At 42.0% G+C, this 12,322-nt stretch overlaps 1 protein-coding gene across 1 annotated transcript in view; it reads right to left on the minus strand.

Moving 5' to 3' along the window:
* Positions 1–12,091, minus strand: part of XKR5 (XK related 5) — a 93,470-nt gene extending 81,379 nt beyond the window's left edge. The window contains exon 1 of the mRNA XM_086949342.1: positions 11,914–12,091. Within this exon, the coding sequence (XP_086805468.1) occupies positions 11,914–11,921 (8 nt within the window). The 5' untranslated portion in view covers positions 11,922–12,091. The remainder of the gene's footprint in view (positions 1–11,913) is intronic.
* Positions 12,092–12,322: the final 231 nt, after the last annotated feature.

The raw sequence follows: 12,322 nt of genomic DNA on the forward strand, positions 1-12,322 counted from the left end.
GGGTGAGGTTAAGGGCATCGAGGACATTTTTAAGACCATTTACCACCGCGTCATTGTGATCGTTCCAGTGGAGGTTGAAGTCACCAAGGTAAATTTGGGTGAGCTGCCGTTCGGAATTGGTTGAGATCATATCCATGATTTGTTGGGAAAAGGTGTGATTGTCCCTGGGTGGGTGGTAAATGCTGTGTAGAGAGCATATCGGGTTGCCCTCACTAATAATGTCGAGGCAGATGTATTCCCAGGATGTTGGGGATGGGAGGGAGGTGGTATTGACTTTCAGAACGGAGAGGTTGTTCCTGTAGATGCATGCGATTCCACCACCTATTTTGCCTGATCTATCGAGCCTGATGATGTGGTAGTTGGGAGGAACCAGAATGTCCATTATAGGTGATGAAGATTCAGATAGCCAGGTTTCGGTCAGGATGATTAGGTCAAGGTCCAGCGATAAGAGGAGATCAGCAATGGCGGCGGAATGTTTCGAGGCCGATCTGCAGTTGAGGAGAGTGCATTTGAGACGGGGTGTGTTGAGGGTGGTAGAGGGTTCTAGAGAGAGAGGGACTTTTCTAAGGTTATTGGGGATGGAGGATCTGCTGTTTAGTGTGGGGGGCCTCAGGGGATTTGAGTGTATCGTGGGAATGGTGAGGTGCGCAGTGGTTGTGTGGTTTTGGGGGGCTGGGTCATAGGAGCGGAGAAGGGTGAGTGTGTCGAGGTCAGAAGTGGGGCTGTGGGTGCGACGAGGGCGGTTGTTGCGATTGCGAGCTGGGATTGAGGTCCGGTGTGGGGAGAGTTGAGTGTGAGAGTTAATCGGAAGGGTGGGGGACAAGTTGGGCGGGGAAGTGTAGTTGTGAGAGGGGTTGCAGGGGCGACGAGGGGGACGAGGGCGGTTGCTGCGAATATGAGCAGGGATTGACGCCGGGTGTGGGACGTGTTGAGTGAGGGAGTCAGCAGGAGGGGTAGGGGACAAGTTAGGAGGGGAGGTGGGAGTGGGTGAGGGGTGTATGGAGTGTGTGGAGAGTAGTTCTTTGATGGTGTGTATGTCTTCTTTGATCGGATTGAGAGTGACCATGATGTTGTCCATCGTGGGGTAGGTGGTGGAGGTGGGGGTGACAGTCAGAGGTGAATGACTGACCAGGGAATTCGTGTGCAAGTGGGAGAGTGGGCTGGTGTTCGAGCAGGGCTGCGTTGTGTTAGTGTACGGGATGGTGTTAGGGAGGAGAGAGGTTTTGGGCGGGAGGGGTGTGGATGAGGTAGGAAGGAGGTTGGTGGTATGAGTGAGGGCATTGATGGTAGGCGGGGGGATCAAGGTGTAGGCTGGGAGACTTATAATAGTGGTGGGGATGCAGGAAGGGTAATGGGGGCTGCGAGTAGGAGGGGACATGGGGTTGGAGATGGTCCTGTTGTGAGGAGGGGGAGTTAAATTGAGAGAGGAGGTGTGTTCTGCGTAGTTAGTTAGAGGGTAATGGGGACTGAGAATGGGGGGGGGGATAGAGAGAGGGATTTGTCAATGCGCGTATCATTCTGGTGCTGAGCTAGGTTAGGTGTGTTGTGGGTGGGATCTGTGCTATCAGGGGTGAGAGGAGTGTTAATGACAGCTGTAGGTGTGAGAGGAGTGATGATGGTATGTGTGGAGGTCCGAGGGTTGGTAGAAGGGGTGGGGGTGTGAGTGGTGTATGAGGGAGAGTGACCTGTGTCTGTGTTTGAGGCGTGTGTGGCAACTGCCTGGTGCTGAACTGGGATAGAGGGGTTGTGGGTGGGAGATGAAAGGTCAGGGGTGGTAGGTGTGTCCCTGATTGAGGAGTATGTATTGGCTAACTGGTGCTGAAATAGGTTAGAAGGGTTGTGGGTGGTGGGAGCTGTGAGGTCATGGTTGGTGGGACTGGAGGAGATGTGATTGTTGGTCCGCGAATTGGAGAGGTGCTCTTTGAAAGTGGGGAACAAGTTGTCTAGTAGTTCCAGGTTCCTGTCTGTGGATTGAGTTAGGACAATCCCGTTATTGTAAATAGTGATGGTGGCTCTGCCTGGAAAGAGTTGGGATGGTGTGATGGAGAGAGTTAGGCTGTGCGCGGATTTCCTGGTGGAGGAGATGGTGAGTAAGGAGAGGAACGCTTTTCTCCATTGGGCTCTGCGTGTGGTGTGGAAGATGATATCGGTGTTCATGGATCCGTTGACCGGTGAGAAGTAGGTGTCAGCGAAGGGGGTTTCAGGGTGTGACCTAAGGAAGTTGTGTTTAAAGCGTTTCGCTGCTTTTTTGGTGAGTGTCGGTGGGTAGTTGATTTTATATGTGTGATTGCCGATAGGATCCATGTTGGGATGGTGGTTTAGGTGGGTATGGGAGAATACACTATAGTGGTACACATGTGCAGAAAAATACATACATACAGTAAGATACAAAGTACAAAAGTGGCACTAGTGGTCAACCAGCATAACCCCAATAAAAGAGTGTGCAGAGAAACACATACATACAGTAAGTTACACAATACACTAGTATTAGTGTACTAGTGGTCAACCAGCATAACCCAAGTATAAGAGTGTGCAGAAAAACAAATACATACAGTAAGTTACAAAGTACAATAGTGGCAATAGTGATCAACCAGCATAACCAAACTATAAGAGTGCAGTAGAGCAAATACATAGAGTAAGTTACAAAGCGTACAAGTGAAGTATTGTAGTGAAGTATAATACTCCAAATATAAGTATAGTACTAGGACAGGCTACAGAATTCCCGACACTAATCGTGTGCGATTCGCATTTTTGCGTCAACTCTTACAACAATAAGTTACAGAGCTGGGTTCAAAATGATTACAAAGATGACACAGGTGCCACGATAAAACATAAAATGCTTTGGAAACAGGTAGTTCTTTTACAGAAAGAACTACAAAAGACTCACGTGATACACTCTCTGAGTCATCAACGTGATGGCGTTCACGTTGCAGGGAATTCATTGGCTAATACAGCCATAGCGGAAGCAACCAAACCGGCTTCCGTAGCCACAAAAAAGCGTTCAGAAAAATACATAGACGGGAAAACCATGCTGGCAGTGAAAACGTCCTTAAAAGGCGACTGTGCAGCACTACCCGTGAACTATCCACTCAATTATGCATACGTAATTGATGGAAACTCCGTTCCTTTTGCTCGAATCCCTGGAGTGTGGGATAGGGTAATTCCAAACATGAACCGGAGAAAGTTATTAATAGCAGACGCACACATGGGTGAAGGTCCAAGGCACAAAAAGATCAAGGAATCTCTGACTGAATTACAATCAGTATACTGGTGGCCGGGGATGAGCGTGCAACATCAAATATATGTAAAGAACTGTCCCGACTGTGACAGGGATCGCAGTAATGAACGGGTCCAGTCTGTTGCCCAATTACCGCTTATAGACAGGGTAATGCTGTCTACATGCCATCCAGCGTCCTATTAATCATTTAAGACTAAACTCACTTAAAAAATGTGGCCCCAGCGCTCGGGTGACGCCAAAACGGTTATAAAAGATCTGCGAGTCTTTATCGGCACATACGCAATTGCCATGTTCCATTCTGACCAGGGTCCTGCTTTCAGCTCTCGAGCCTATAAGGAGGCCATGGCCAATATGGGCGTTGGGTTGCGATACTCTTGTCCATCACACCCCGAAGGGAACAGTGTAGTGGAAAGAAAAAACCGGGACATAAAGCAATCTATAACAGCGAAGGTATTAGGGTCGGGTGATGGGTGTGTCAAACATTTAATAAGTGTCCAAATCAGTCTTAATAATTTGCCAAGAAATTCTCTAAAAGGTTTCAGCCCATACGAACTATTGTTCGGAACTAGAATGTCCATTCAGGACCTAGATAGTCAGGTATCAGTGGTACAAGATAAGAAAACAGACTTTGACATCAAAGATCGTTTGGCTGTTTTACAGGACTTGAATGAAACAAGAAAATCCTTAAGCAACATAAAGTTAAAGCAACAGCCAGCTACCACTGACGAGGCACCACTAGCAACAGCCCCAGCAAGGCCTGTTTGGATTCCAAAGATTGGGGATCTAGTCAGAGAAAAAATAGCGGTGAAGAAGGAATTTGGGTCTTCTTACAGAAAAGCAGTACCTGTCTTGGCAATCAACGGAACAAGATCAGTAGTACTACCGCCCCTTGCTGGTAAAAAGGAGAACAGAGTTGTATCAATCGACCTGGTAAAACCACAAGCATGTGGCCTATAATCAACAGTAGGCCCAGTGGACTCCCGAGAAACAACAGAATACCCAAACTTGCAACAATCCAAGAGGTTCAAACTGAAAGATTAATCACATTTGATAAACCTGCAATGCACAGAGAGGGACTATGCAATAATGCCATGGAGCTCGTGCCACTTGGAACACAGATTGAAACAGTTTGTCATGAAACACCAGTCTACAATGATGTGGCATCAGAATGTGCTACCGAAAGACAAATTGAGAAAATAATTCCAGCAATTGACAGAACTGCCTCTGGCTACTTCATCAATTTCGAAAACTTTTCTGAAGATCAAAACGACCCCGAAGTGATGCCAGAAACAAAGACTTTTAAAGAAAAAGCAACAGAACTCTTTCATCAACTCAAGGAAATTTACCTTATTTCTCCATGGTTAGAGTTCTGGTTTGGACTAGGTGTATTTTTCCTCCTGCTTTGGCTCATCATGGTACTATGTTTGGAAAAATTAATTGAGGGAAAATACAGTTCAATGGACACAGCAAGTCAGAACATCAACTTAGTCCTGAAACCACACAGATCATCCCACGTGAAGAAAAGAGAACTATCAACAGTAAATGTCACAGTGATTCAAATACCCGGCGGGGTAGTTTGGGACAAAACTGACTATGAAGTATATGGTCCGGTCGAAATCCTGAAATATCCTCACCAGTTCAAGGTTTTCTTAAGTGACTTTGTAAAACCTAGAACATTTTCTGATGATTGGGATTTTGAAAGTATTAATAATATGATGTCTGATTTAGTGTTGTCAGCAAGATTTACAGAACATGATTATTTACAAGGTTCGTCTAGTTATGAACAAATGTACTGCTTCTCACATTACGGAGATCATTACTTACATAAATCTGCACAACCTAGAACAGTTTTTAAATATAACCAATGGGAACATTGTGCTACTCCACCTAAAGGCAGTTCTAAAACATTCTATGAGAAATTCCAGTACTTCTCAGGGTTTAACACCAGTGATGCAGAAACGTTTTATTATAAACTGTTGGATAAAACAGGGTTGAAAACAATGCTGACAAATACTAAATTGATATATTCAGAAGCATTTTATGAAAAAATTATGACATTTGGTTTTGATTTTTGGAAAAATAACATTGAAACAAAAACCATCTGGGGTACAAAAGATTGGCAGGTACAAGGCCTAGAAGCATTATTTCGAGCCTGCATGATCCCAGAGCAAATAATGTTCTTAAATGACACAATTCACCAAACAACCTGTCTTGGCCTAGCTAAGATTAAAGACCTTAACAAACCGTCTATTCCGAAACCAATACCTGATAATGCAACCACAGATATTGAAATAGACGTATCTAAAATTTTACATCTAAACAGAATACATCCTGATTAGAAAAAGTGGTTAATCTGGCCTACTGTCACGAATAACTGTCAAGATAGATTCCTGAATAAAACACAGGGGTTAACAATGACCAGACCAGACCCTAGATACTCCCAGAGACAACATCCAGGGATAGTAACAACATACAGTGTAGGGAAACTCTGCCTCGAATGGCTAGAAACATCCACACTGGCAGAAATTAAGCAACACTTATCTTTACTTAAAGATGGTGCTGATTTGCGCGATTTCATTCTGGGACCACGCAAACAGTGCCAAAAGCGTTTCATAGCGACCAGTATATATGCGGCTTACAACGAGGCTTGGAAAGTAACACAAATTGAAACAGCTGAAAAAATACGAGAAATTGATCGTATTAATTTGGAAAAATCACTTTCTGTTGTGGACAATGGGTTAATGACTCTGTCCTCCAGAATATATTCACTGGACAGTATTGTATCATCTGCCATAGATATAATAGATAAAGACTTGCTAATGTTACAGCATGGCCAGTCACAATTGCGTTCTATTGTACAGTTAGGCTGGATGCTGTAAAATCTTCGTTCAGGCTATGTGCCTTGGCGTTTAATCAACACAACGTCATTGTTTTCCATCTTTAACCTTACTGTTAAACAAATCAACTTGGCACAGAAAGGAGCAGACTATACAATCCTGAGCATCGAAAAACTTGAGAGATTACCATTGACAATGTCAGAAAGTCCTGTCATTGAATGGATAATACACAAGATTATCACAATTCCGATAACAACTTTCCGATTTAAAAATTGCCTTGAATACATACCGACTGGCTAGTATGAACGTTTGGGTACATTAAGTCAGCATGGAAATTACCATACACACACACATGCTATAGTGACAGCAACAAAAATGTATTTCTTAGTGCTGAAAATTGCAAACATTCACTAAGCGGTATACTTTTGTGCCAGGGTATTAATTTACACGGGGCCTGTGAAGGAAATTCAAACAACCTTTCATGCCACCAACATGTCACACCTGCAACACAGATAGAGCCTTTCTTTAAGCAACTCTCTAACGGGAGTTACATTTTAATAACAGATCACAGCTGTTGTGGCCTTTTGCCAGGGAAAGCATAGCTCGTACAAGTAACTTCCATGGTCAAATGCTGTATGCAAGCATTGTTTCCAAACGGCCCTGGAGACCCCGAGACTCCCATATGGCCTCGTTTGAATGTCTCTTCCATACGAATTGATACTTTAAGCAGAATGAAGTCTGTGCTTTTGCAGACAACAGTGCCCATCACGTCATCAAAAGAGACGTATGATCTCCAAGTTGCAAGGACGGCTTCGGAGATACATGACCTTTTATCAACAAATTGCCCAGTGCATTTCACAGAAATGCTTAGCCAAATTCTAAATATGCCATAGGCATCCCAGGCGTATTTAAGACCATTTTCTCGGGACTGTTAACACCATTCAAAGCAATTCTAGGAATCATTCCTAATTTTGTCCATTCAGTCTTTGGCGGCATACCCCTGATTTTGGGACTTGTAGCAGGCATTTTATTTTTGACCCTCCTGCTCCGATATGGCAAGCCAAAATACAGACATGACTCCGGCAGGGATGGAAGAAACGATCCTAGCAATACGTTACCGGGACCGCATAACTAGAGTCCTTGGATTGGCCAGGCTGAGAGATCTGAACATGACCTGGTTTCTTTCATTCAGACCTATATGGCAGACCTGCATCTTACCTGTGCTTCGATATATGCTATGCGGAGATGAATGCGTGTTGGACACCTGTCTTGCACTTCCATCAGCAGTACCAATGGATATCGATACTTTGCTAAGTCCTGTAACGGCTCACGCATTGTGTTGTCCCCAACGGCTACCAATCCTGATGACGGCATTTGTTGAGACTCCTGTGCTACGACTAGGTGGTGACAGTGGAGCGAGAAATAAAAGCAACATCACCCAGGTACGACCTTCTGTGAGCATTGCTGATCCAGACTTTGATGATAGCAATCATTCTCACACCTGCCAAGTTACAGCATTATCGAACTTCGTCGAGCTGTCACCTGATTTTGTAGACCAATTCTTTGAGAGCCTTTCTGATATGATGTTCTCCCCTGAACAGAAACAATAATTTTTGAAAAGCATTCCGACACACAGCGTTCCCATGAACTCTGAAATCGGCCTTCAGTTTTGATCAACAAAAACTACTGAAAAGCGTTGGAACTCTATTCCTCCGTTCACCATGAATTTTTTTTTTTTAATTGAACTATTTTTCAAAATATTTACTTGTTTTCTGGCACGAAAAACTTTGCTTAAAGTAGACCTATTCATAAAGAACAGAACTTCTATTTTTAGGTAGATCTAGAGACATAATAACTTTACATCAGCCTCTAGCACATGTTACAGCAATTGCATTTATATGTGATGAAATTATCTCGCCCTTCTTTTCTGTATAAAGAGATATTTCATGTGTAATTTTTCGCAAAATCGTTCACTGATTACATATGCTATAATTTTTTTTGAATGATTTCTATGCTTAAAGACGTACAGTACCTATATTTTCATGTATTTCAAAATACGCCATTTCAAATGCAAATATGTATTTAGGGGTGGGTAATGTTACACATGCATCTTATTGCTTTAGTTTTTAGTACTTTGATGGACATAAATTCGTGGAGTGGATGTCGTGTTCTAATCTAGGAACCCGATCAATACTGTGACCTTATGCCTCTATACGGCTATAATCCATTCATACCCCTATAATGGCATAAACGATCAGAGCCATATTTCAGCCATATTTCTGAAACTCGCCTCTGCAGCTCATTACAGTAGATGGCACAGTAGAAGCCACTATCTAAGATTCCTAGATTACACTCCGAGTTCTTCAACAAGATAAAACCCAGCAACCTGGGAAAGCCCCGCTTGCTATGTTTTGATTAGTAATAGAACTCTAATGAGCACTGAAAGGACGATCACTTCCTAGTGACATCTTTATTGACGTCTTATGTCCAAAACCTTACGTCAAACAAGGCACCTTTCAGGTATAAATATTACCAACGTTGCCTTAAGCAAATGCGACATCGATGATAGCGATGGTGTGGTGAATACAGGAGCAGAACAGCTGTCCCTTGCAGAGCCCAGCAGATGCAAGCAGCCCACAGACGCTGCCCCTCCTCCTCCTTGACGCGCTGAGAGAGACGCTGTCTTTTCTCCTGCCGAGAATTTCCAGCTCCGGCGTTTCCAGCCTACTCTTGCGAGTGACTGGGATATCGAGTCCTGGAAGGAGATACAAGACCTCCAACATTCTATTCCAGAGGTATGGTGTTGACTAAACCCTTAGAGAGAATTCTTGAAGCAAACCTTGGCAAAGCCAACTTAACTGAAACTGCTACTTACTTACTCCCTCCCACGTATTAGGCTTAGGTCAGGTACACTGGGGTAGGCGTAGTTAGAAGCACCAGTTGAGTACGTTAGTGAAATGTATATATGAATGTATATAATTTATTCATTTTAACCATTGTATGGCTAAGAAACCATATCAATGCTTTTACAGTATTATTTCGCAATCCTCATTTTACTGTACGCACTTTTTATAATAACTAGTCTTGCAATTGTGGCAATTCATTTCTCTTGCATGAGTGTTCAATAAATAATACCTTTTATTGAAAACGCCCGTCTCTCTATTCTCTGCATCCTGGTGAAAGTAATCTGCACAACTGACTGAGTAAAATAACTGTCTATTGTTTCACACAACTCTAGAGATTGACTCTTATTCTAAGGAGCAAAGTTGTCATGTTTATGCGGTTGTTGGAAAACTGAATCCCTTCTTGTCTGTACCAGGGAAGCTGATCACTTCCTATTCAGTCAAGAAAGTTTCCAGTGACCTCTGAGCTAGTTGGTAACAAACCCAATTAAGTTTAGCATAGTCAGTAAAGACCTGGAAGACCGCACTTCTACGTCTATACTACTGTTTATGTTATTCCAATGCGCAGGGCCTATAGGGAAAATAGGAACTACACTACACCCTTATCTCGACACGTTCTCCCAGGTGTCCTGTGAAACTTTTTGACCACTCTACAGACAGTGCAGAGTGGGGCCCCCTCAGACCCAGCTCCTATGAGCAAACTAAAACTGGTTGCCTCTACAGTGTACCCCCCCTTCACCAACCTCATTAATGCGTCTTTTGCTGTAGGCACCGTTCCTACTAACTGTAAAAAAGCCACAATAGGAAAGCTGTGCTTCAGGAGCTTAAAGAGAGATTACCGAAGCCCTGCGTTTCTAAAGGTACTGTTTTGCGGGTCTTCCAGGCAACGTAGCAGGGCCGCGATGCCACGGTCAGCCAGAACTGTTTGGGTTTGTTGTTCACGACGCTGTGATAGCCCCAGACGGAGCTGTACACACTGCGTCAAAGATAAGCCTGATTGCTCATGCCAAGCTACCAAGGGGGTGAGCAGGGGTTATTTAGGAGTGTAACTCCCTTATCCTGACTAGAAAGAAGGAAGGGTCCCTACTTGGACAAAGGTGCAAACCCTTGCCAACTAGAGACCCCCATTTCTAACAAGGCGCACTGAGAATATTAAGGAGGCTCTTGTGCTCTGTGGCACTAAAGGAGATCCCTTGTAAACATCTTTATCAGGAAAGGAAAGTCTTCAGGGCTGACATATATTAAAATATGGAAGACAAAAGGGTATAGGGAGAAACTAGAAGAGGTTATTCTACAACAATTTTTTTGGGCAAAATTAAATAGACTGCATAATTTTAGGAGACGTATAACAAAACCATTTCCAGCATTACCTCTTATTTTGAGACATTATTGCACTCTGTAAATACTAATACAACTGGGTGTGGAAAACACAGAGGGTGCTACTACCTCCTCAATCCAAGTTCCGCACCTTGGAATGAGAGGTAGCACTGTCACACTGCATATTTTCCCCTGCAAAATTCTGACTACTATTTTCCATGTACCAATTCTGCTATATTTTACATAGTGTCAGGTGCAGCTGCCCACAAGGGATTTTTTTACATGCAACTTTGTTTGATTTCTAACAAAATAGTTCTGAGAACCCAAACCAATGCACTCAATAAAATGAATTGTTAAACATAATTCAAAAAAATTCTAAAAGAAAAAAATCAAAACAAAGAGTGAGTAAAATATTAAAGTAAAAGAAAACAAAATAGGACAAAAGGGTGTATTCTTTTTCTAAACAAATTTATATAAATAACTTGAGTGTAAAGAGTCAATTCACATATACAAAAATGAATGAGGAAATGAGTCTTTACAATAATCTCATCTTATTGTCATTTTCCTAACAACCCAGAAGAGATTGTCATTGAACATATTCAGCTTTATTCAAAAAGCTGATCGATGACGGCCATACGGAATGTCAAAAACCGAGCATTGTGAGAAATAGGACTTATCGATACAGATAAATATAATGCTTTGTCAAAAACAAGACAGGAGGATAATTCACCTCATCCAGTCAAAACTGAGTTCGTCAATTTGAGCCAAATATGTAGTAGCTCATAATTATTCATACTCTAAGGGTCTTCAGTTTACACGTTTTTTTTCGTTCCTGAAGATGTTCTTCCTGATTGTTACAAGATAAAACCGAAACGTCGACAACTATAGCCTACTTTCTCTATCATTGTTATATAGGAGTTGATCATCATATGATCAATGACCATTTCTTCAAATGTATGAAATGGGTTGTTACAAAAATGACAATGAAATTAGATTATTGTAAAGACTAATTTTCTCATTCATTTTTGTATATCTGAATTTAATTTTGTACCCTCAATTTATTTATTTATATAATTTGTTTAGAAAAACAATACACCCTTTTGTCCAATTTTGTTTTCTTTTACTTTAATGAGTTAGTCAATCTTTGTTTTGATTTTTGTCTTTTAACATTTTTTAGAATTCAGTTTAACAATTTATTTGATTGAGGCCACTGGTTTGGGTTCTCAGAACTATTTTGTTAGAAATCAAACAAAGTTGTATGTAAAAAAAAAAATCCCTTGCCGGTACCTGCACCTGCACCTGACATTAAGTCTTACCCAAGCCCTCAAGGGTAGATTGGGTTACCCAATGTCTGAGAAATATTTTACATAGTGACATTTTTGCAGGGAAAAAGTGTGGTATTTATGTACAAGTTTTAAATTCAAATCAAATTGAGATCATACATCCTCCTAGAATAATGGCTTATATCTAAATTTAGAGATGTGAATTTGACTCATAAACCAACAGAAAGGGATCAAAAGCAGTAACAACTCAAAAACATGAAATAGAGCTGCCAAATGACATAGAAATACAAAACAGCAAAGGTTGTGTAACTGAAAAGCATACTAGCTTTTCTTACCTCTTCATTATCCCCAACTGCAGGACATGGATGATGACGAGGGAGCAGCATTGTTTATGCCCATCTATCCAGAACCATTTAAAGCTCAGGAACTGAACCAAACATGCAGGCAGCAGAAAAGCAACAGTCCACCAGGCCCACAGATGTTGGTTGGTCTGTAAATAATGAATCACTGTGCTGACCTCTATAAAAAAAATATAAACATTAGATTTGCATTCACTGAGAGAGTGACAGCAATGTTTTATTAAGATATGCTATATAAGTGCTCACACCAAAGCTAATGCTAAAGACTGTCACTATACAAGCCTCTTAGAACGCGTTTGAATGCAGATCCCCTAATGTCACCAAATTAATTCTAATTGTATGCTCTTTGCATTGAGAAGACAAATATATGTTGATGGTGTAGAGC

Source organism: Lissotriton vulgaris, unplaced genomic scaffold, assembly GCF_964263255.1.
Source record: "Lissotriton vulgaris unplaced genomic scaffold, aLisVul1.2 SCAFFOLD_1633, whole genome shotgun sequence".
In the NCBI taxonomy this organism is placed as follows: Eukaryota; Metazoa; Chordata; class Amphibia; order Caudata; family Salamandridae; genus Lissotriton; species Lissotriton vulgaris.